The following is a 24,579-nucleotide window of genomic DNA, read 5'->3' on the forward strand; positions in this document are numbered from 1 at the left end:
CTCATATTATTTTCAAAGCTCTCTACAATAAGAGTGCTAACTTAAGCATCGGAGAGCCCCCACCGGGAAAATACCCCCGGGACCTCTGATTCAATTCTCGTAGGTCCTTCAGCTCCCGCCGCCTACAAAGAGGAGGAAAAGATGGAGTTCTCGTAGGTCTCTCAGCTCCCGCCACCTACAAAGGGGAGGAAAAGATGAAGTTCTCGCAGGTCCCTCAGCTCCCGCAGCCTACACAGGAAAGAAGACCACCTCATGCTGAGGGCAGTCGGATTGTGACGCACCAGGGAGCTCCAGCATTCTCTAAGTCATCGACCGCCTAGTAGGTAGTCCGCCACCAGGCAGTTCGCCACCGAGCAGCTCGCCACCAGACAGTTCGCCACCGAGCGGCTCGCCACCGGGCAGTTCGCCACCAAGCAGTTCGCCACCGAGCGGCTCGCCACCGGGCAGTTCGCCACCAGGCAGTTCGCCACCGAGCAGCTCACCACCGGGCAGTTCACCACCGAGCAGCTCGCCACCAGGCAGTTCGCCACCAAGCAACTCGCCACCGGGCAGTTCGCCACCGAGCAGCTCACCACCGGGCAATTCGCCACCAGGCAGTTCACCACCGAGCGGCTCACCACCGGGCAGTTCGCCACCAGGCAGTTCACCACCAGGCAGTTCACCACCGAGAAGCTCGCCACCGGGCAATTTGCCACCAGAAAATTCACCCCCAGGCAGTTCTCCACCGAGCAGTTCACCAATAGGCAATTCACTACCAAGTAGCTCATCACTAAGGCACGCCACCATCGGGTCAAATAACGAGGTACTTAGCCAAAAAATTTTACATCACAAAACATTGATACGTGGCCGAAAACGGTTACATCAAGGATGGGGAATGAATGGCCATCTCAAGTCTAAACTACGGGAGGTCATTGTTGGCAACGGAAGACCTCTTTCTCATTAGTAGTAAACAGTGATATACTTGGCAATGGTGTAGATCAAGCAAAAGGGGGGAAAAAAAGACTCGTTCACGCTAATCAAAATTCAGAAATGCGTTGTGATAATGGCAGAGGCTCATGAGGCATTACAGTTTAAACAAGGCAGGCTAATCTATCCTTCAGGCTTCATCCAATTGAAGGCAAACTTCTCTAGGGGCCCACTGTTACTAGGAATAGATCGGGGAGTTTGGATCTGCTGTAAATGGTACACCAACAGCTACAGGTAGCAATGGCCAATGGCATAAATCTAATATAACTAACTGGTGTTAAGATTCTCTAACAGGAGGCTTTCTTTTGGTCTTATGCTGGCCTGTTCATTAACAGTTGGTTTGGTGCACCAGTCGTTTGCTGCCAATCTTACGATGGAACAAAAACATTCCAACACAATGATAGTCACATTTTTGGTAAACCATTCTTATTCATAACCTATCTCCCCTCACCCTGAGTGCAAAGTTTCAAACATAAAAGCCCACGGACATCCTCAAATATCAATTGCTTTATAACGATTCCATCATGGCTTTAAGAGGAAATCCGGCAAAATGAATGCTTTCATGAGATATCTATGAATCTGTCCTAGACTTCACACTCTTTTTTTCTAATTATTTTTATCAATTAATTATGATTTTATGTTTGGAGGTGATTTGGCACTTCGGTACTTAATCCCTCTTTTTTCATCAATCATATATCCAAATTATTCGAGTCGTCAATGAAACAGGGGACCCTCTAGCCTCTAGGTTGATCTGTCAACTTCTGTCTTTAATCTGCCAAGTGCCCAACTGTCATCCCACCTGCTACGTAAAGAGAGAAAAAAAAAAGAAGAAAGCTCCAGGCACCTTTCAACTGTACTTATCCTAAATGCTAAGAACCGCCGTACATGTTAGAAATGCCTTATCTGTGTTCTAGACAGAACAAGGACTCTGCCATGTGGATACATCGGTGATGATATTTCGAAGCTGATCTATAAGAATCTTGAGATGTTTATGCTTATTCGCAACCTCCTACATTCGAAACAAAAAATGATCATATGAGTGGACTATTATGCTCATGCATTAAGTATACTAATAAGGACAAAAATATAGATGGTACCAGAATACTTTAGCTACCCATTCAAAGGTTAAAAGATTGATGGCCGATGCAAAAATTGCAGAAAAGAATTGAGCAATGATCCATATGTACCAGAAAAGCCAGTTCAACACTTCAACTCATGCACTATTTCTAATTGGTAGTGAATAGTGATGCATAAAAATATGTAAAGAACATAGGCGTCATTTGGGAGTACGTATTGGATAAATAAGTACTTATCCTAAAATGCGCTTACGAGTTTTTTTGAACAAGTGCTGCTTTCAAATGAGGGTACATGACACCGCCAAGATGGGCCAGAAATGCAATAAGCACTAAAAGAAAGCCAAAATTTGGAGCTTATTCAAAACGGACTTATTTCCCAAACCCATATAAGTGATTATTGTGGCCCCGGCCTCAAATAAGTGCTTTTTCCAAATAAATGCTTAAAAATAAGCAGTCCCATTCGGGGGGTTAAAGGGCTGAAGGCATACTCTAGGCATAACACTGAAAGTAAAAGAGAATTTGATTAACAAGAATATACAGACATACTAAAACATAAAATATAAAGAAGTTTTCAAATACATATGCAAGCGCAAAATAAATGAAAATAATACAATATAAAGAAATAAAATATAAAAATGATACATAAAATTGGCAAATTACAAAGAAGCAATTGACAAGCAACAAAATAAACAGAGAAGCACGGATTTACCCAATGCAGATTTCTGATTTACACTCCAGAACTATAAACATTCAAAACGATCACAACTCACACTCTATGCACCAATGCCCGCCTGTGAATTGGCATCAATTCCGAGCTGGCACCTACCCCGATGGTACTTTGAGCCTACAAATTCTGACCCTGGGCTGATCAGTCATTCTCCCTAAAATAAATAGGGTAAATTACAGATAAATACCCTGTACTTTGGGGGTAGTACCACTAAGGTACCCCGAACTTTCGATTGCAACACCTAGGTAGCCTGAACTTTCAGAAATAGACACTTAGGTCCACCTCGTTAGTATTCCATCAGTTAAACATTTTATAATACCAAAATTACCCTTATCGTGTATTTTTGGACTGTTTTGCCAGTAAAGATGAAATAAATTCACAAGACTTAAGCCACCAACTGCATCGATCTATTTTAAGTTTGATGCAAAATAACTTGGCCCAACAAAAATGGCTCAATCTGGATTTGATTCATTTGTCACTGTGTCAAATTCTCTTATGAATATGTACTGCAAATATAGACAATTTGATCAAGCTTTTGAGATCTTTAAGAACTTAAGTAGCCCGGATATTGTTTCTTGGAACACAATTCTTTCAGGTTTCCATGAAAGTCAGGATGCACTAAGATTCACTGTTCAAATGCATCAAACTGGGCTCTCCTTTGATGCTGTGACTTGTACTACTGTTCTTAACTTTTGCTCAAATATTCAGGATTGTCTTCTAGGTGTTCAGTTTCATTCCCTTGTAATTAAATCTGAGCTTGACTCTGAAACATTTGTTGGGAATGCACTTATAACAATGTACTCAAGGTGGGGCTATCTAGAAGAGGCTAAGAGATTGTTTGATGGAATGCCCTAAAGGGATTTGGTTTCTTGGAATGCTCTACTTTCAAGCTATGTCCAGGAAGGAAATTATGGGGTAGAAGTGGTTTATACCTTTGTTGAGTTGGTAAAGGAAGGTATGGAGCTTGATCATGTCTCTTTTTCTAATGCTATTTCAGCTTGTGGCCATGAAAAAAGCTTGGAACTTGGGAGACAAATACATGGTCTCGTTTTGAGATTTGTGTATGGGACTCATGTTTCAGTTTGTAATGTTCTCATCTCAATGTATTCAAAGTGTGAGGTGGTTGAGGATGCTAATATGGTGTTTGAGAGCATGACTGAACGCAATGTAATTTCATGGTATAAATGAAAAAGATGCTATTTCTCTTCATTGATATGAGAAAAGATGGAGTTTATCCAAATGAAGTAACATTTGTTGGATTAATCCATGCTATATCAGTTGAGAATTTAGTAAAAGAAGGGAATACAATTCATGGATTTTGTACAAAAACTGGTTTTCTGTCTGAATTGAATGTTTCCAACAGTTTCATTACCATGTATTCTAAATTTGAGTCCATGAAGGAGTCAAAGAAGATCTTTGATGAGATTAGTTACAAAGAGACCATATCATGGAACGCTCTAATTTCTGGGTCTGCACAAAATGGATGTGTCAAGAAGCTTTACAAACATTCTCCTTAGCAATACTAGAATCCTATACAAATGAATTCACTTTTGGAGGTGTTTTAAGTGCAATTGGATCTGCTGAACCTGTATCACTGAGGCAAGGGTAACATTGCTATTCTTGCATAATCAAACTTAGGTTAAATACCAACCCAGTTGTATCTGGTGTGCTCCTTGACATGTATGCAAAGCGTGGGAACATTGAAGAGTCACAGAAAATATTCTGTGAATCACCTCAAACAAGCCAAGTTTCTTGGACTGCAATTATCTCGACTTATGCAAGAAGTTTTACAAACATTCTCCTTAGCAATACTAGAATCCTATCCAAATGAATTCACTTTTGGCGGTGTTTTAAGTGCAATTGGATCTGCTGAATCTGTATCATTGAGGCAAGGGTAATGTTGCTATTCTTGCATAATCAAACTTGGGTTAAATACCAACCCAGTTGTATCTGGTGTGCTCCTTGACATGTATGCAAAGCGTGGGAACATTGAAGAGTCACAGAAAATATTCTGTGAATCACCTCAAACAAGCCAAGTTTCTTGGACTGCAATTATCTCTGCTTATGCAAGGCATGGAGAATATGAATTAGTGATGGGTCTGTTTGAGGAAATGTGAAGAAAAGCAGTCCAACTAGATTCAATCACCTTTCTCTATATGTTCTACCTGTGGCCGACATGGGATGGTAGATATGGGTTGTCAAGTATTTGATTCAATAGTCAAAGATCATTAAATTGAACCATCCCCTGAACATTATTCATGTGTTATGGATATGTTGGGCAGGGCAGGGTGGCTTGATGAGGTAGAGGAGTTTGTGCGTCAGATGTCAACAAAGCCAGGGTTATCTACATTGCAGAGCTTACTTGGGGCTTGTAGGATTCATGGGGATGTCGAAATGGGTAAAAGAGATGCTGAGGCTTTAATGCAAATCGAACCCATGGAGTCAGGTTCGGAGATGGTTTCTTCCAAGGCGGCGGCAATGGTTTCTTCTCCCCCATGGCGGCAACTGTTTCTTCTCAAGCGGCGGCAACGATTTCTTCTACCTGCGGCAGCAATAGCTTCTTCTCCCCATGATGAGCAACAGTGGTGCCCAGACCGAATAGAACCCAACATTTAATCAGGGTTATTTTGGTCTTTTAAAACTTATGATTTAAACAATTTAAAAAAATATATATGGGCATTTCAGTAACTTTACAATAATCTGTAACGTGAGTTAACAGAAATGAACCTAAGTGTCTATTTCTAAAAGTTCGGGGTACCTAAGTGTTGCAGTCAAAAGTTCGGGGTACCTAAGTGTTACTACCCCAAAGTACAGGGTACTTATCTGTAATTTACCCAAATAAATAAGATACAAATTGGTATATGCAGATTTAACAAAGATGTATGCATACTGATAAATTACAATTTATGAAAAAAATCAGAAACTATATAAACATGGAGATACATTGAGCAAAATATGTATGATTTTAGACACATAAAATTGGTATTACAATGACATGAACAAAACAAACTTTATCCAGGCATCTGATTGTTTGGAACCTCAGATGTACCAAATATTACAAGGCATGATTGAATGCTCCATGGAAGGAGCTTAGTTGTTGAAAGAACAGTCAGGAACCTATCAGGGTGACACAAACCTCTTAACAATTAAGTGGCTATTTGATAACAGTTGAAGTGGCTGAACTGAATGATGTATTATGGTAATTGCGTTGTCTTTTACCGAACAAGATTTTAAGGAAGTTGTAAGATCCTTAATGTCTGAAGCTGAAGTTGGATCGATTGACCGTATGCTCCATGGAAGAAGCTCATGTTTTGGAAAGATTACCAGGAATCTATTTGGGTGATGCAAACCTCTTACCAACTTAATAGCCTAACTTTGTCCAAGAATTCAGAGCAATGGAAAATTGCAAACAATACCAAAAAGAATAAGCCAGGATTAAACAATGATCTAATATTGTCATGACAACAAGGAGGGAACAAACCAGTAAGTACCTTTCTTAAACTGATCGCTTTCTCTTCCAGTTTTTCGATTTCAGCTTGATCTGCGTGTGATTCAGAACTGCCATTGGCGAAACCCGCCTCATATGCTTTTGCCTAAGTTGAGATAATCCAAGATGACGGTATGTTATACACCACTAGGAACTCCACGGAGATTAAAAAAAACGAAAATTCAATGGTAAAAAAGAAAAAGAAAAGGAAAACTTTGAGAGAAGTAAAGTTCATCAGAAAGAGTAATTAATTGTTTGTTCTAAATGAAGGTTAACGATCTTGTAATCAAGTTTTTATGAATCGTGAGAGATTTAATGAGTTTCTTTATAATAGCTAGATTTGCTTTCTACTTGGCAATTCCTCAACTGCAATAACCAAAGCAACTAAAATGAAACGAAAGCCAATAGTATCTCGGAAGAAAGAAAAATCAAAGGAATCTAGGGTTCTTGATTTACCTTCCGGGAGTTGGGAATTGCGGAAATAATAGAACGAAGAGAAGCAATGGAAGATTTGTAACGAAGACGAGCCTCTTCAAGAGCACCACTACCCATTTCTGAGTGATGAGACGAATCAGAAGCATCGCCGCTGGAAGAATGAGCTACAGGCCACAACGCTGGGTTACAGAGTTCGTCGTTCATGGATGAAAGGATCTGAAAGGCTGCTTCGATTGTGTCCTCTAAGTGCTTCAGCCCCTCCACCGCCAAATCCTGCGTGCTTTTTGTGTTTGATATCACGCCTTTCTCTTCCATCATCAAGTCCACTGACAGGAACCCTAATAATCTAATTTGAGGACAGCAGGGTTTTGGTCACAGAAGCCCCCTAATTTCAATGTCACTGGATTCGGAAGAAACACCTCTGATTGCTCTTCTTTGTTCTTTCGAAACAAAAACCTGTCTGTCTGTACTCAGTAATCGATCCTCCTCAACCTCGAAGCGCTTGAAAAATCGAGCAAAACAAGTAAAAGAAAATTTACGTCGACAGCAGGGTTCGAACCTGCGCGGGCGAAGCCCAACAGATTTCAAGTCTGTCTCCTTAACCACTCGGACATATCGACGCTGAACAACCATTTAAGCAAACCTATCATCAAGTTAAAAGAACAGGCCAACCCGCTTAATCAAGGTACGTACTTTTTTTTTGGGTAACTTGCTGAAACCTACACGAAATTTTGATAATTTTAACCACCTCCCCAAAACTTTTTGACATAATTTTAAATAGATTCTTTGGTAGAATTTTTTAAAAAAATATGAAAATATCCCTACGATTACTTTTTGTAAAAAAATGTTTATTTTTCAATTTTAAATCCTCTTATTTTTTATTATTTGTAAAGTATATTATTTTTTTTTAGAAACCAGCCTCAATAGCATTTATTTGGATATTTTGGACATTTACATTTTCATGCTATTTTTTAGAAGACTCTAGGAGAAGGGTCTACTTACAAAATTAAGGGAGGTGATTACAATTACTAAACTTCATGGGAGGTTTTAGCCATTTGTCCTTTCTTTGTTTAAATAAAATACCAATATAAAAAAAAAAGAACAGACAGAAATCCGAGCCCTTGATAAGGAAACTTCTTGTCATGAGATTTTAGCAATAATAACAAATTAAAACTTAGTTTGATAATATAATATTAATAAAAAATAAACAAAATTGCAAGAAAATTAAGAGATCCTTCCTTATATATTACTAAATATATAATCGGTTCGAAACAGCATGAACTAATCTGACCCAATTATTAATTAATTGGAACGAACAACAAAATTAGAACCTCAGTTCGATTCTATAGGGTGGACCTGACCATTAATAGCCCTAAATAAAATCACCCCTCTTTGTAAAGATAAAAATAAAAATAGATATTTAAATGAAATCTCTGAAATCTACTAGTAATATGTATTTGATTAGAAAGGCAGGTTTTATCTAAGAGTTCATAAGCTATTAGAAAAAATCCAAAAAACAATCCATAGCTTATATAATTAAAAATCGGATCTTTATTTTTTATCATTAAATAAAAAAAAAATCCTATCCTAAATTTTTCCACCACCAGATCCCAAAAAGTTCGACTTAGAGTTAACACCTAGGGAAAGTCCTAAATATTTCAATGGCCAACCACTTGAGACACACCCCCAATTCCCTAGCCCATGTATCTCTCTCATCCTACCCCTAATTAACCCCTGCCACCACACTTTTGCTTAAATTCACCTTTCAATCTTGTCATTTTCTCAAATAACTTCATTAAGAGCATTAGGTTCCTTGTACTATGATCTCCCTGGCTTTTGCAAAATATGATGATATCATCTACAAATTGTAAGTGGGATACCACAACTTCCTCCCTACCTATCCTTCATCCTTTGATAATTCCCATTCATCAGCTTTGGAAATCAATCTACTAAGAACCTCAGTTATGAGAGTGAAGAGAAAGGGTGATAACAGATCTCCCTAACTTATGTCCTTAAAAGCCCCAATGAAATCTCTAACCACCCCATTCACCAAAATTTAATTTATGTTTTTTTAGACAAATAATTTTTCATGTGAGACCTATTTGATAGTCACTTTGCAACCAAGCTTTTCCCAATGCTTATTTTAAAAAATAAGCACTTATTTCATATTTGGTGTTTGATGGGTTTTTTTCGCCAACAAACACATAAACAAGCACTTGGACTCTGTTGTCCTTCATTTTCTTTCAAATTTTCAAAATATGCTATGAGTTTTTCTCCTGGTTTTGCCTCAAACTTATGTACAATAATCAATTTGAAACATCGATAAATTTGACACACTAATCAATCTGAAACACCATGACCATATGGTAATTGATCTGAAAACATTAGGCTCGATATCTTGTTTGTTTCCTCAAAGGAAGACATATTGGTCAAACCCCATTTGGACATCACAAAGAAAGTATAAGGATCCATTTGATTCGTAGTCAGAATCGGAATCAAAATCGAAATCCTTTGGAATCATAATTGGAATGGTCCATTCCTATAGTCTGTTTGGTTCGAACATGAATGGGAATGGAAATGGGAATCAACAAGAATAAGATTTTATTTCCAAGGGAGGGGTAGGAAATGGCCATTCCCTCAAATGGGGGAATGTCATTCCAACAAGAATGGGAATGTAATTCTGATTCCATCCAACCAAATAGTTGGAATTGGAAAAATCCATTCTGATTCCATACCCCTATTCCCACGAACCAAATGGAGCCTAAGAACTACAAGTGGCTTACTGAAAGACTAAGGGGCCATTTGGCAAAATCTTTTTTGAAAGATCTTTTAAAAGCTCCAACGGTCAAAAGATGTAGTGAGATTTTGCATTAAGATCTTGACAGTTTGAGGATTGTTTGGTTATGGTTAAAACCGAAAAACTCCATTTGAAACTTCCCAAAAATCGTCCAAAATAGGCATCATGTGTCTTTTAGGTGTGACGCCTTTTGATGTTTAAGTCTTTTCTCAATCAAACAAAAAAAGACAAAATACATATTGGATTTCTAAAAAACCAATAACTGTACAAAAAGACGTGCCAAATAGGGCTTAAATAAACACCCCAAAATTTTGATTGAAATAGGGTTAAGAAAGATCTGCAATGTCTTGGTCGATCGGTCAAGAAATCCTGCTAAATAACGCCCCAAATTTTTTATTGAAATAGGATTAGGGTTTCGGATGGAAATAAAAAACAATAGAGGGAAATGGCAAGGTTCCGGGGAAGAAAAAGGTCAGTTGTAGAGATTCTGAGAAATAGAAAGTAGAGAGAATTTGGTAAGAGAAGGCTCAGGTGCGTAGCTCGAGACAAACGAGAAGCAGTTCTCACCATTAAAATTTAAATTAAATAATTCAAAATTCAAAGATTATTAATGAGGGATAAAATACAAAAACCTCCTAAAGATTTTGAGAATCATAAAAACCTTTCCTTTAATTTCATTTTAACAAAATCCTCCTTTTTTTATTTTTAAAGAATTTGACAAAAGTCTCCCTTCCGTAATTATTCAGACCGGCCAAAAATATTAAAAAATACATCAATTTTTTTCAAATACCCATTTTACCTTAACAACTAGGGCTTTTTAGCAACAATAATAATCTTTCTTTCTTCTTCCAAAGTAACCTTCAAACATCCAGATTTCTCTTGTATGGCAGCAACCATCATTTTCTCCTCAAAACGTCCCTAAAATCCACCTTCTTCTCTACCAGATGCATTCAATCCACACAAAGAGCCATTGAATCGCAAAACCAAGATACCGGTGTTGTTAGCTGATGCAATGTCGTGGAAATTCTGGAAGAACGGGGCCTCCTTGAATCGATAACCAGCGAGAATCTTAAGTCAGCTTGTTCAAACCCTAATTTCAATCCATTGAAGGTCTACTCTGGTTTCGATCCCGCTGCTGAAAGTTTACACTTGGGAAGCTTGCTTGGAATTATTCTACTGTCGTAGTTTCAGAGATGCCGTCACAAGGTTGTTACCTTGATCGGCGGTGCAACTGATGAGATTAGGGACCCACCCATCTGGTAAAAGCAAGAACACAGCAAGCATTGTTAATACAATAACCAAAATTCTGGGTAGATGGGATCAAAATAGAAACTCGAAAGAGGGTTCTGAAGGAGAACCAGCTCTGAATGCGAATAATGAGAAAATCAACAACTCCGGTCTGGTCTTCGTGATTCTTTTGTAATTTTGAATAATTATGATAGGTGGAAGGACATCAAATTTTTGGATTTTTTTTTTCTAGCTAAAGTAGGTCAATTGCAAGGGTGGGTACAATGATGGCCAAGGAGAGTGTCAATAAGAGATTGGAATCTGAACAAGGAATGAGCTATACAGAGTTCACATATTGTTTGTTGCAGGTCTATGATTTCCTCCTATACGTGTTTGAGAATAAGGGGGTTAATGTTCAAATAGAGGGAAGTGATTAGTGGGGAAATATTTTGGTTTCATATTTCCTCTTCAATAAAAGAGTGATGGAACCAACTTTTGGAAGTTTGAGATGGAGCTATCTGGTTGTCTCCCTCAATGTCATCTCCTTACAAGTTTTGGAAGTTAAACCTGTAATTTTACAAAAGGGTAAAGTAGGTATTTAAAAAAAGTTAATGCATGGGTTTAATGTTGTCCGTCTAGATCAATAAGAGGTTTTGTCAAAGTTTTTTAAATATTCAAGAGAGGATTTTGTTAAAATGAAATTTAAGGGGAGATTTTTTTATGATTGTCATAAACTTAAAGGGAGATTTTTATTGAAAATTTTTTTCAATTAGCACTTTGTACTTTAGGCCTAATGTCATTTCGGTCTCCGAACTTTAAAATGTGATAATTCAGTATTCAAACTTTTAAAACGTGTCAATTCCGTACCTACCGTTAAGTAGTTGTTAATCATCGTTACGTCTCATTTTAAAAGGACACAAATGCTTTTTGAATGTTATTTAATTTTCTTTATAAACTATCCAAACATTGACAAAAAATTAATCGTCCCAAATCCTTGCCTCTTTTCATGGTTTTCAAAACCGGACCAGACCAAATGGTCAGACTGGAAAAACTAGGAACCGGTTAGGTGATTGGTTTTGTTTTACACTAGAACCGTTATTTTGCCAAAAATCGTTGATTTGGTCAGCAAACCATTGATCTAAACGGTCAAACTGTTCAAACCGTCCAAAGGTTTTGGCTGTTTTTATTTTTTTTTTATTTTTATCAGAAAGGGCCATTCGTTTGATTCGAACAATCAGATCATTTGACTTGGGAATCGGACCCCTGACCGGTTTAGTTTAAAAAACCTTGCCTCTTTTATTTAAAAAGGTTGGAGCTATGTCTCATTGAGCATTATGACCCTAACTTTCTTGAATAGAAAAAGCAATGATTTAGAACTGTTAATTTTTTGTCAACCTTTAGATAATTTATAATAAAAATTAAATGATATTTAAAAGGGATTTGTGTCATTTTAAAATGCTACGACTAATTAACAAGTAGTTTACGATAATACTGTATTGACACGTTTACACAAAAGCTTATAACAATGTCTCTTTCGAGGAGATGTGACCTCATTAAATTCGAGAGTTCTCCCCAACTCCAACTGGGTTGATGATGGGTTTGTCTCTGTATTGTGATGCTTCTCTTCATCATGGATTGTGTTGGGAGTCATGGATGAAAATAGGCTCGAAATGGAAAATGTTCGGCTGTTTTGGTGGGGTGTCATCCGGCATGTCTGTGTCAGCTGATACGTAGATATGGTTTTTGGGAAATGGAGGGAAAATGCATTGATGACGTTACCGGTGAAAAATCCGCCCATGCGGGGTGTCACGCAGTTATGCAAGTTTACAGCATCACCTTAGACACGATCACACAAATGGTGTTACCGGTGAGAAATCCGGCCAAGTGGAGGGGAAATACTCAATGCATAAAAAACCTTATGATTTTACATTCGAAGGGCATAAATAAAATTATTAAAATTAAATTGGGACAATTTTTATTAAGGTTTTAAAAATTGATACAGAAACATAACTGTTTTGGCCACATACTTTAACAGATGATATATCATTTTATCCATTAGATTTGAATATTAGGGTAAGATGTATATAAATATCATGAAAAATAAGGTTTGAGAATGAGAGTGAGATTTGAAAAACTATCCACTGAGAGAGTTTAGAAGAAAAAGAAGATAGATAAAAGAAGAAGAAAGAGGAGGAGGTCACTTGTAACGACAACGACAATGGTGATGATGAACTACAGCGGCATGATGGTAATGAAAGTAGATTTGAGTCACTCTCTGTTGCAGATCTCTCGTCTTGACTGCTCTCCCAGATCTCTCTCACACATCTCTCAATTGGTCTCTCTCTAGTAGATCTCAGATCTGAGAGATCTTCTCTTTCCATTCTTGTCATAAATAATAAATCACAAACTGTTCCTTGGGTCAAACAGTTTAGTGGTAAAACCATCTGGGTCAACAATTTGTTGACCAATTCAACAGATTTTTTTATCAAGAACCGGGTTTAGGGAAAAATGAAATCATCCGCCTGGACGATTTCCGGTCTGAACGGTCCAACCAAGATAAATGACAGTTCAAAAATACTGGTTTATAGAAAAAAAATCGAAAATGTACTTATTATTTAAACACTTAAAAAAATAGAAATTTAGACATAAAAAATAAGATGAAATACATTGCAGCTCAATGCAGAATTCTGAATTACAACCCCCATATTCTATTAATAGCCAGTATTCATCCTCCTGTACGGTGGGGCTAAAAAATTATAATCTGCACTGGTCAGTCATTTTTCCTAAAAAATAAACCTTATTTTTAAAATAATCACTTATTTTGAACTAATTTCCCAAACACTCTTGATCAAAACTTGGCCTAAATCATATACAAAGACTAATTGCAATTGCAATCGAAGAATGCAGCCCACACTTGTATTTATTTTAGGTTTACGATAAAGCTAGTGTTTTAAGATTTAGCCCTATCCGAACAATCAGGAAGGAGTACAAATACAAGGTTTTGCACCGTACATATTTACATTTGCACTCCATCCAAACCGAGCCTAAAATTCAATTTGGAAAGAGTACAAATACAAATAATGTACAATGCAAATGCATACAAATTAAAACAAAATACAAGGTTTTACACTCCACATACAAACTGAGCCTAAGACACTGGGTAAAGACACGAAGGTTTCCCTTGTAGTTCAATAGTAAATCAAAATCCAGCATTGAATAGAAGATTTCAAAAACCAGTTTCGGCTTTGTTTTATTTTTGTTCTTCCCTTTTCTTTATTATCGTGGCGTGGAGAGCGAGAACCTATGACGTTGAAGTGCCCTTTTTTCACTTTATGTTAAGCATAGTGCCTTGTTAATAATGGTAATTGGTTGACTACATTGAGCTTTATCAAGATAAATCATAAATTTATAATTTTTAGATTCTGGACAACAAGTAAGCTTCTTTCTGCAAATTATTCATTTCATTGATCACTAGGATACAGCAAGTAATGGTCACAACATTTCTTAGGGAAGCCAGATTTAGAAAAACATATACAAGGAATAAACTTTAAAAAAAAAAGGCCAAAAAAGGAGTACTAGACATTCATCCACTTTATTGGGCAGGATATATGATACAAATGAAGTCACCATCCTTGCTTTGCCAGGGAAAAAATATTACCATACCTGTTCTGATTTTCTGAGGGCAAACAAAACGAATTAGAGATATCCTCTGCACCACAACTCTTATTTCATCCTCAACTTCAAGGGCTGTATTTCAAACCTTAGACGACAACCTCAAATGTGAGTGTGTTCAGTCTTTGAGGAGCTCTTGTATTTAGATCTTAATCCATCAAGCCTGATTCAAATCCAACATGATGAGAAACGGAAGAATTGGTTCTGCTATCTGCTTGGAAGACAGTTGTAGGGCCACTGATTACCAACCCAGAAGACATGAACACATGGACACACACACTCATGGCTATTTTTTCCCCTGGTAGAATCCCAAAATAGAGATAAAGAAGTCAACTACAGAGTAACAAGCTTACTGCTTACGATGCTGATTTAAAGTTAAAACCAATGTCTGAATTCTTGGATTTGCGACGGCCTATTGGAGAATAGTGATCTTAAAAGAAGAAAATAACAGAAATCCACAAACTGAAAGAGTTTTCTAGTGCATCTGGATCTTGGCCACCCCAACCCATGCTAACTCCAATTACAAGTATGTTTAACCTGGGAAATCGGTTCCCCCAGCAGGAACCCCCCCAGCCCACCCTGACAAGAAGAAAAGAATAAAAGAAACTATGTTTAACCATCCATTTACAAACCCAAGATAGAAGCTTAACACTAGAAATGGAACCCCTTCAACAGGGAGTAGATTCTCAGACAGCTCAAAAACTTTACCATTGGGCATCATATGAGAACATCAGACCCCATTCACAAGGTAACAACTAATATTACAGAATGAAAATTCAGAACACGGAGTGAATCTAGATTTGGGTGTGGAAAGAAGCAAAAGGAATCCAGTAACACAACAACCAAATTCAGTAAATCTGGGTTGAATCAAGACCACCATCTTGTGAATTACTACCAGAAAATCTCCTCAACCAAATCTTCTCCTGAATGGATAATGCTAACGTACAAACATGGGGGTCAAGATTACCATTCTATGAAATAATGTAACCAGATCTATCATGCCAAAATTGGATGATCCTAACAATTCAACCTAGACTCTTTGATGATGAAAAATACAGATAATCAAAAGAGAAAAGCCTATATATTGTATGGCTAGGATGGGATGATTAGGATGGCCAAAGATTTTCCAAATGATACCCAAGTCCACCACTAACATGATATCTGCACTTCTGCAGATGGGCAGGTCAAGAAGGTTTCTTCCTGTGACATGATATAAATGCATTCCAGTATTTTATAACTTTCTTCTTTGATAAAGGAGCATTTAAATTGGAGGAAGAAGAGTTCCATGGAGAACTTACTATTGGGAACAACCTAACCAAATTAAGCATTCCAATGAGTCCTGGAGAACCCCTTGTGCAAATACTCTCATCAAGCTCGCTCTACTGCTCTTTATTGGTTACAAGTTGGAGTAGATCTGAAAAACCGTGAAACTTCCTGACAAAGTTGTTCTCCTTCAAAGGGTTTAGACACATATCCATCCATACCACACTTCAAGCATTCCTCATGTGTAGCCTGGATAACATCTGCAGTCATGGCCAATATGGGTACATGCCAGTTTAAAATGTTTTGACAAGTTTCCATGGTCACTATTCCATGTTGAATACGATCATTGATTGCATGTTCTAAGTTCCGAATCCTTCTTGTAGCTTCAAACCTGAGAAAAAAATAAATAAAATGAGGAATAGTTACATGCAAGGAAAAATAGGAACGCTCACAGGCAATTCAGCAACCTGGGAAGCTCCACAATAGAAACCTTGGAATAATGACAAGATCCAAAGACATTTTTACAGGTCCCCAAATGTCTCAGGGGGTTGCCCTGGCATCTGAGCTCATGCTCATTTCAAAAGGAAAGAAATTGTAACAGGAAAGCTGTAAGTCGTAAAGCATCTGTATCAAAGCAAGCAGGAGCCATTTTTTGGTGCAATTAAAATGCATGGAAAAATATGATACCCATTAAAAAACAAGACAGAAAGAGAGTGGGGTGGGGCAATTTCTTAGTATAATGGTAAAATCTTGGGCTAACAAGCATGTTAAATGCCAAGGGTTAGGTCCATATCCAGTCCACCCATCCCATCACTCTCACCCCTAGCATCTAAGCCATCCAAACTTCTGAGAACGTAAGCTTCTCAGCATGGCAATCCTGAAGCATGTTATAACTAATTATGCACTTTATGTAAGCCCACTATATAATATACATGCAAGAAACAATCAATAAAATATGTAATATAGCCAGATATCATCTGACGAAATAAAACCTATTTATTTTATACCATGAAAGTGGCTCATAATTTGTTAATTTAGAATAATCAGTTGATGAACTATATCATAGTCAAAACATTCCAAAACTCATAATGAAGTATCATTTTTTAATGGACTCATAATGGAGTATCTTAACCATTCTATCTAGAGCTAAGACATGAAAGGAAAGAGTAAAATTAGGATAATATTTGAGAATATAAACCATGGTATGGGCAGTTTGTACATTTTCCAAACAGCATGTCTAATGGTGGCCCATTTATCAATAAAATGGCGTCATATTGGACAATATATGATGATAGGCATAACACATGTAGGGCATTGACTCTTCAGATATAGTTATAAATCTCAGTACCCAATGTGCGAATCTAAGCTATAACTGAATTAGAGCTTCTAGAACAACAGGACAAAACATACCCATCCATTTCTGGCATTTGGATATCCATGAAGCAGGCATCGAAGTTATGGGGTGGCTTAAGCATTTTAATTGCCTTCTTCCCACTGTCTGTGCAGATCACATCAGCACCATACTTCTTCAAAGCACCAGCAGCCACTCTGAGGTTCACATAATTGTCATCTACAACCAAAATCCTTTTCCCATGAAGAAGATTGCAAAGAGACAATATAGGGAGTTCCCTATTTAGGCAATTCCCCTTGTTAACAACACCCATGGCTCGTTGCAGAGAGACGGCCAACATACTGACCCTCAAGGGCTTCATGATGACATTCAGTGTATATCCACTACACTTCACAGCAATAGTTTTGGTAGAACTGATGGAATTAGCTAGAAGAAACAGTTTTGGAGGATCCACTTTGTAATCCTTCCTCAACTTGTTAATAAATATATTTGAGAGATCTGTATCCTTAATCCAAGCTTCTTTCTCAACAAGAATCATCTTGATAACTGTGGTCCCACTGCTTATGCTAGAAAGGCTTTCATTCAGATTAGAGACCACCTCCACTTGAATTCCAAGCCGTTGGAGATGATATCTGGTCACCTTGGCACGAACAGGTCTGGGGTCCACAACCAATGCTGTCATCCCCTGAAATTCTGAGGATAAAGGCTTGGAGTGGTTGTCAATTTGCTGGTTATTGTACTCTTTTAAGTTGGAACAACCATTGGCAAAGACAGCAGTGAAGGTAAAGGTGGAACCAACCTGGGGCTTACTAGCAAATCCTATCTCCCCATTCATAAGACCAACCAAACACTTACTTATACTTAGTCCAATACCTGTACCTCCATGGGTACGTGAAATGGATGGACCTACCTGCATAAAGGGGGTAAAAATACGAGATTGGGCTTCTAGAGGGATTCCTACACCTGTGTCCTCAACTGAGACAATTAGATTGATGAGTTCAGAGGAGGTTGACAAAAAAGTCTGTGGAGATGGAGGTCTCTCTTGACTGAAGGTCTTGAAGGCCCTCCAACTGCAACATCTATCAGCCACGGGAAACCCACTCAAGGTGTTCTTTGATGATGTTTCTGTCTCAACTTCTATTGAGCCCATCACCTCCTCAGCACAATGGACAGTCACAAAGATATGTCCTCTCTCAGTAAACTGCAAAATAAAGAAATTATAAGAATTTCCAAACAGGTATGGCCAGTGGCAGGTTTCAGCAAGAAAGGAAAATGTTATGGGAAATGCTGCTGTTTGCATTATGTTGGTTCATATCATTATGTGGACTGGGACCCTTGAAGCTTTCACAAAGGTGCAATAGGCTAAGTTTAGGAGTCAGTGGGATTGCATAATTTCTGGCTAACCCCCATGTGCGTGCAAGGGGTATTATGTTCTTTTTTTCCTAGTTTTGTTTCTCTCCTGTGTTCCTGATTTCTCCCTCCATTTTTCAAGCAAAAGAAATTATGACTATTATTTATAAAAAATAACAGTCATAATTAGGCGAGGGTGTATATAGTTGGGATAAGGCATGGATGACGATGATAATGATTTCTTAAAAAAAAGGTATTAGGCTCCTTCACTACTTTGCATATATCAGGTGTTTATACTAATAATGCGAGGATATAGTCAAACAGGTTTGGATATTTTTGTAAAAAATAGCAAATTTGTCTAAGAGGTACACCATAAAAAATTAGTGGAATCAAGGGAACTTTTGGGGTAAATTCAGTCTGCCAACAAGATATGAGAAAGTCTACAGATGGATTGGTCATCTCAGATGAAGCTCTGCTGTTGTAACAAATAGAAGTAATCCAGTGCAAGGTGAAAGCTCTAAAAGGATAAGATAAAGCTAAAAAAGGCATACATGGGTGGGTACAGAACATATTTTAACATCTATTTTTAACAAAAGGAAGAACCCTGAATGGGTGGAATGGAGGAAAAGGTTCTATGTTAGCCCAACAATGGGTTATGCTAATGATATCAAAACATAGAGGAAGTAGCATAAAGGGGAAGCTTAACAAAGAATAGATCATTTTATGGAACCATCTGAAAACTTAAAAATAACTTTGAATCATTCTTTAGTTTTATCAGGAAAAAATGAAAGAAAGATAAAAGGTCATGAAATTCAAATAAAAGATAGTGATTCAGCCCCCTGCCCCCTGTTTAATAATGGGGAGCTCCTAGTACTGAAAAAAACATGTAACGGATATTTTTGGAGGTAGTTATCATCCACCTACTTAATTATTTATTTTAGAAAGAGGGACCTGTCAAAATTAGGGTGCACCCAACTCACTGTCCTATATACAAGGATAAGCTTTTATTTTGATCAGCACAATACAGTGCTCAACTTTGGCTCATTATGTCGTAAGGAATGTAATTTTGTTATAATGCTCTTCTCCTCTTTTTTTCCCTAGAGCTGAGGAGTTACAAACAAATCATATTTCTCAACCCCCAACAACCTACCATTACCTAATAGATTTAACCTACTAAACACTTACTTTGATTGAATTACCAACGAGATTTGCCATTATCTGCCGAAACCGTCCCGGATCGCCAATTAGAACTTCAGGAACTTGATCAGAGATGTACACTGCCAACTATTCTCCCAATGAATTTGAAGATGAAAATTCCAAAAATTCATGTGACAAAGAGACTGAATTAGAGCATTAAACTCCAAAATGGATTACAAACAAAGATTTATATGATTTGTTACCTCCAATCCTTTATCTTGAGATTTTCCTGAGAACAATGACAAAACATCATCCAGAATTGCACGTATATCAAATCGAACAGCTTCAAGCTCAAGTTTACCAGATTCAATCTTGGCTTGGTCTAAAACCTCATTTATAAGTGAAACTAGAGCCTTTCCACTGGCCTGGGCAGTTCTGACATGATCTTGTTGAATTATGTCTAGATCTGTATCCATGAGCATCTGCATCATACCTGAAAAGCTAACATAGTTAAGCTTTCCTCTGTCAAATAGTCTGAAGCCCAAACAAGATGTAGAAAGAATTTGAATGGGGTAATTGCAAATACTACATATCTACTACTCACCTAAAACGCCATTCATTGGGGTTCTAATTTCATGGGAAACAGTAGCAAGGAACTACAACAGATAAAATATCTCAATTAGAATATAACATGAAAACAAGACAATCCAAGTGAAACTTGATGAATAAAAACGAAGTACTATCTACCTGGGATTTTGCAACATCTGCTGCCTCGGCCCTTTTTTTGAGCTCCATCATTTTGCGGTAATCATCTTCAACCTTTGCTATCCTATTCACTGTTGCATGGAATATGTGCCCCACAAGTAATGCAATTACAAGGATTCCAACTGATGTCGTTATTGCAAGCCATGGCCATGGTGGCTTCTGCTTGAATCTGTGTTCAGAGAGAGAGAGATCTGAGAACCCATTCCAACTATGTTCTACTCTAGGCACCAAAAGGTTCCATAAAAGAGAGGTTTATGGATTACCTGCAGCGCATCTCATGCTTCCTGTATGGATCACCAAAGTTAAGAGTGCTTATGTGGTAGAGCCTATCATCGGTTACATTTGGACCATACATGCTAATTGGATGTGAGAGATTAGTTGTATCATACACATTTACAATAATTGTCTGTTTGCTCGCAAGCTGGTGAAGCAACTTCTCAACAAGTGATTCTATGTCAAAGATTCCACCTAGATACCTGCTCAACAAAAAGTTGAACAATAAGATATACTCCATTTTTGGGTTTACGTGTGTGTTTGGAAAAAGGGGAGAGAGGGAAGAATCAGTGGAAATTGCACATTGGGTGACTCAAATTGGATGATGCAGGATTTAAGGTGTTTGAGGTGGTCCGGTGACTAAAAATGGTTCCAGAATGTCAGCAGAGAATAGGACTTGCCACTGGATTTTCTGCATGCAACATTCACGGATTCACCATCCAATTAAATCAAGATCATGAAATCAGAACCAGCTTAATTCATTGGGTGCAATTAATTCCTTGGTGAAGAAAATCCAAGATGAATATTTGTTTACACAACTTCGATCTTTCTGGCAAACTTATACATTTAAATGCAACCATTGAGAGAGATTCCATACCCATCTGTTGCTTGGATCCGCTCATTTGGGGTTGCATTTGATGGGAGTTCTGACTTGTACACAGCAAACGTCAGTATAACCCCAAGACGGTTTGATTTAAGTAGCCTGAAGGGAGCACTAAGAACGGCCTTTCCTGATACTCTTGCACGTAGAACATTCTCACGGTCTTCCTATTAGACATACAAGTATTCTCAAAATTGATTATATAAGACCAATAAGGTCAATATACCTCTTTAATATGTTATCACTTTTAAGTTATGGCAGAATTGGTGGAAAACTCGCTAAGGCCCCCCTATTACTATATATGAGTAAATCTGTGCAGAAACATAAAGAGGAAACAAATCAAGAGATTCACCTTCCCTGACAGCACATCCAGGGAAACCACGTGTGAGATGGTATCCTGTGCAAAGATAACCGGAGCATATTCTTCTTGAACAGGGGATGGCTCCTTGGGTTCAAAGGCATTGCCATCCTCTTGAACAGGGGTCTGTTCAAGTGTATCCATCCTTTTAATAGTCCAGCCCTGTTGCTTTTCGAATTGTTCCCTTTCAGAGTGGAGTACCCTAACAGCATAAGCCACACCACTTGTAAGTGGCCTCTCAAAGGCGGTCCTCTCTGTATACCTTGCAAAAGTTGTCTGCAGGACAAAAAAGAGTAAAGACAGCTTCTTATTAACTAGTTCTAGGGATCAGCTAGAGGAAGTAAAATCCGGTTCTGAATTAAATTATATGCAGAATAACCCAATACTCTAGAGCGAAATCCCTTGCAAAAACAAGGCTCAGGTTGAAGTTAGATTAACTGGAAATGGAGACTGATAGATAGTTTCCTGATTCAGCATCAGATGTTTCTAGGAAATAAAAGCAGATAGAGAAGTACCTGATCAATAACAGACGGGTTCTTGCCATGGTGGAAGGTTGCAACCAGGATGGACAAGGCCTGAACATGGTTCATACTCACGTTAAACTGGTCTTGCAACATCCTCGCCCGCTCATCGCACATACTGGCAAGGGTCTCTTTATTCTTCTCTGTTGCCTGTGAGCTCATGTACCAGAAGACGGAAAAGGAAACCAAAATCCAGAGTACTACCCAAGCAACCAAAACTTTCCTCCACCATGTTGTTCCGTGGACCTTCTTGGACCCGATATACTGGTAGTAGTGATGAATTTTCCAACCACTTGCAGCAAGGAGGTTCTCCCACCAACTGAGCCATATCTTGCCCTTATCAAGAAGAAAGCCAGTCTTCTTCTCCATGACTCCACTATTAGTGAACCAATTCATTGGTATCTCGGACAGAACGCAGCAGCATAGAATCAAAATCAGGTGATCCACCTTCAAATCAAACCCAAATACATGGACATAACTCATTAAGTACAGGTAACAAGCCAAGTTATGAAGTTAACCATAAAAGGTAATAGAAGAAATGACTACCCCGCTGCTGGCTAGTCTCCGTTATCCTCAAAACCAGGAACCAACAACATACAAAATAATCATACCCAAAACAAGAAAGTCCAAAATCAGAATAACAGAAAAGAAAACCCGTCACCAAGAATACTTCAGAACAATACAGAGAGGGAAGTCTCCCTGGATAACGCTATGTTATCTGCGAAACTAGTTTGAGATCAGGAGCCCAAACCAACTAAATTTGAGGAAAACAAGGCACACCAGCTAGGTAGATCAATGACCGAAACCTCTCTATTACATTCGCATGAGAAGCAAAGAATCAAAGAGTCCGAGAATCTAGGTTATGGTTGTATAGAGTCGCCAGTATTTTCTCTTTACCTTTTTATTCAGATAAAGAGTTGCGAATGTCGTATCAACTACCACCTAAAAACCCACTCGAATGAGGAAATGATTGACTGGAAACACCAACCAGATTCAACAACTAGTTATCAAATCAGGAGAACAACGTAAGAAAAAAATCAACAAAGACCTGAGGCAAAACAAGAGTTTCGAGTCCTGAAATCAAACAGGAAGACAAAATGCGAGGGATAAGGGTTGACCATTGAGTATCCATGGGTGATGAGATCGAGTCAGCAAAGCAACAGAACAACAGTAAAAATGATAGTAAGAGGGAGGAGGAAGCAAAGATGACTGAGTTCATGGACACTGAGAAAGCAGAATCAGCGAAAGAAAGAAAGGTGAGAAGAATATGGTGGGAGAAATGTCTGATGGCAGAGACCATTATCTCCGTCTATCCAAAAACAATATAAAAACAAAATAAAAATAATATAATTTATAGAGAAGAAAATACAATATATTAAAATTATAAAATAAATAGCAAAATGAAGTGCCATAAAGGTATCCTTCCACTCAGCAGTAATCAGCCACTGCTGCCCCTGCTGCTTCTTTTTTTGTTTTTTTCTTCTCTTTCCTCTTTTCTTTGCTTCACTCCGTCATTCTCTCTTTCTTTTTCTTTTCCCTATTAACTTTTTTTCTTGTAGTTGTGTTCACATCACCAATTCACCATCCACAATGAAGCGGACGACTTCTATACGCTAACGCTTTTCGGCTTTTGTGTGATTGTTAAATGGCGTCGTTACCCTCGTAGGTGTAGAAAAAAAATTTTGATGAAACGACGTCGCCCACGACCCAACGGCCGACGCCCATACTTGTTTAACCTAGAGAGACGCAGGGTGGGTACCAACCATTCTGCTTCTCTTGAATGCTCATTTGTCTCGTGAAAAGAGTGTTTGTTTGGTTGTAAGTGCATTTTCACTGATTACATAATTAAATTCTCAATATAAGTACACAGTGCAATTAAATTTTAAATATGATAAAATCATCCGAATCTAAAACTCTTTCATTTTACAACCTAGAGCTATTTATAAATTCATTGGAATGATTTTATTGGTTTGAGGATTGGGGTTGAACCAACGGTCCATTGGGTTTGCATTGAAGATTAGAATTGAAATCGGAATCATGTATTCTTTGTACCCGTGTTGATTCATTGTGGAATTGGAATAGGATTCTGATTGTTATCATTTGGTTCAACTAAAAGTTGAAATTAAAATTAGTCAAAATTTTTTATTTTAGGCACGTTAGAAAACAAAGAAGGGAATAAATAAGAAATGAGAGGGGAGGAAATAAACTGCCGATGCTAATACCACCAGGCGGTGACGACAGAGAGGAAGAGGATGGAAAGAAATAAGAGGAAGAAGAGAGAGAATGGGAAGAAGCGAGGGGCTACATAGGAAGGATGGCCGACTAGTGGTCGTCTTATGGTGATGGCTAGCATTGGATGGAGGAAGGCCTATGAAATGCTCAGGCCTTTGATCAAATACGAAATAGAATCTTTTTGTCAAGAAATTCCTAAGAGGAGAATCCCATCCCATTCTACCTATAATGAAAATGGGAATCACATTCTCATCAACCATTTGGTTGGAATCATTATTCCGGGCACTTATGCCCACGAACCAAAGTTACCCAATGCACCTTTAAATAGTATGTGTAAGTAC

At 38.0% G+C, this 24,579-nt stretch overlaps 2 protein-coding genes, 1 non-coding gene and 3 pseudogenes across 8 annotated transcripts; 3 read left to right on the plus strand and 3 right to left on the minus strand.

Annotated features, from left to right (window-relative positions):
- Positions 1-1,617: 1,617 nt before the first annotated feature.
- LOC148862459 (mediator of RNA polymerase II transcription subunit 30-like) lies at positions 1,618-7,318 on the minus strand. 5 transcript variants are annotated; one of them, XM_088980546.1, is made up of 4 exons: positions 6,713-7,295; positions 6,261-6,362; positions 2,813-2,886; positions 1,618-1,975 (listed from the first exon to the last, which is right to left on the minus strand). In XM_088980546.1, exons 1-4 carry the CDS (start codon positions 7,007-7,009, stop codon positions 1,936-1,938), a joined length of 513 nt encoding a protein of 170 aa, XP_088836672.1. In that variant the 5' UTR covers positions 7,010-7,295; the 3' UTR covers positions 1,618-1,935. The 5 variants fall into 5 exon arrangements, 4 of the variants coding, with proteins under 4 accessions (XP_088836672.1, XP_088836673.1, XP_088836674.1 ...); XR_016110607.1 differs by having other exon boundaries at positions 1,806-1,975; positions 2,813-2,923; XM_088980547.1 differs by lacking the exon at positions 2,813-2,886 and having other exon boundaries at positions 6,713-7,318.
- Positions 3,217-4,286, plus strand: LOC148862460 (pentatricopeptide repeat-containing protein At4g32430, mitochondrial pseudogene; annotated as a pseudogene).
- On the plus strand, positions 4,452-5,385 carry LOC148862461 (pentatricopeptide repeat-containing protein At4g32430, mitochondrial pseudogene; annotated as a pseudogene).
- Positions 7,230-7,311, minus strand: TRNAS-UGA (transfer RNA serine (anticodon UGA)). Its single transcript has one exon. It is a non-coding gene; the product is annotated as a tRNA-Ser (tRNA).
- A 2,615-nt stretch (positions 7,319-9,933) lies between the features above and the next one.
- LOC148862463 (tyrosine--tRNA ligase, chloroplastic/mitochondrial pseudogene) lies at positions 9,934-11,288 on the plus strand (annotated as a pseudogene).
- Positions 11,289-14,157: 2,869 nt separating this feature from the next.
- LOC148862464 (histidine kinase 3-like) lies at positions 14,158-23,572 on the minus strand. Of its 2 annotated transcripts, XM_088979923.1 has the most exons (13): positions 23,055-23,441; positions 22,904-22,948; positions 22,001-22,453; positions 21,480-21,761; positions 21,125-21,294; positions 20,517-20,729; positions 20,236-20,422; positions 20,093-20,144; positions 19,752-19,981; positions 19,537-19,635; positions 17,061-18,202; positions 15,686-16,041; positions 14,158-14,685 (listed from the first exon to the last, which is right to left on the minus strand). In XM_088979923.1, the coding sequence occupies exons 1-12, from the start codon at positions 23,304-23,306 to the stop codon at positions 15,777-15,779; spliced, it is 3,390 nt and encodes a 1,129-aa protein (XP_088836049.1). In that variant the 5' UTR covers positions 23,307-23,441; the 3' UTR covers positions 14,158-14,685; positions 15,686-15,776. The 2 variants fall into 2 exon arrangements, with proteins under 2 accessions (XP_088836049.1, XP_088836048.1); XM_088979922.1 differs by having other exon boundaries at positions 22,553-23,572.
- Between the last annotated feature and the right edge of the window lie 1,007 nt (positions 23,573-24,579).

Source organism: Nelumbo lutea, chromosome 3, assembly GCF_056320005.1.
Source record: "Nelumbo lutea isolate HS-2025 chromosome 3, American lotus-T2T, whole genome shotgun sequence".
Taxonomy (NCBI): domain Eukaryota; kingdom Viridiplantae; phylum Streptophyta; class Magnoliopsida; order Proteales; family Nelumbonaceae; genus Nelumbo; species Nelumbo lutea.

What these genes read in the sequence shown, in the direction of transcription:
- LOC148862459 (XM_088980545.1), bottom strand. Translation starts at nt 7,009, where the DNA reads ATGATGGAAGAGAAAGGCGTGATATCAAACACAAAAAGCACGCAGGAT. An exon ending in CAATTCCCAACTCCCGGAAG is followed by an intron (nt 6,363 to 6,712) that starts GTAAATCAAGAA and finishes ATCTCAACTTAG; the next exon opens with GCAAAAGCATATGAGGCGGG. An exon ending in AAGCGATCAGTTTAAGAAAG is followed by an intron (nt 6,139 to 6,260) that starts GTACTTACTGGT and finishes GGACAAAGTTAG; the next exon opens with GCTATTAAGTTGGTAAGAGG.
- LOC148862464 (XM_088979923.1), bottom strand. Translation starts at nt 23,306, where the DNA reads ATGGTCTCTGCCATCAGACATTTCTCCCACCATATTCTTCTCACCTTT. An exon ending in AAACTCTTGTTTTGCCTCAG is followed by an intron (nt 22,949 to 23,054) that starts GTCTTTGTTGAT and finishes GTGGGTTTTTAG; the next exon opens with GTGGTAGTTGATACGACATT. An exon ending in CAAATGCCAGAAATGGATGG is followed by an intron (nt 16,042 to 17,060) that starts GTATGTTTTGTC and finishes TTTTTTTCTCAG; the next exon opens with GTTTGAAGCTACAAGAAGGA.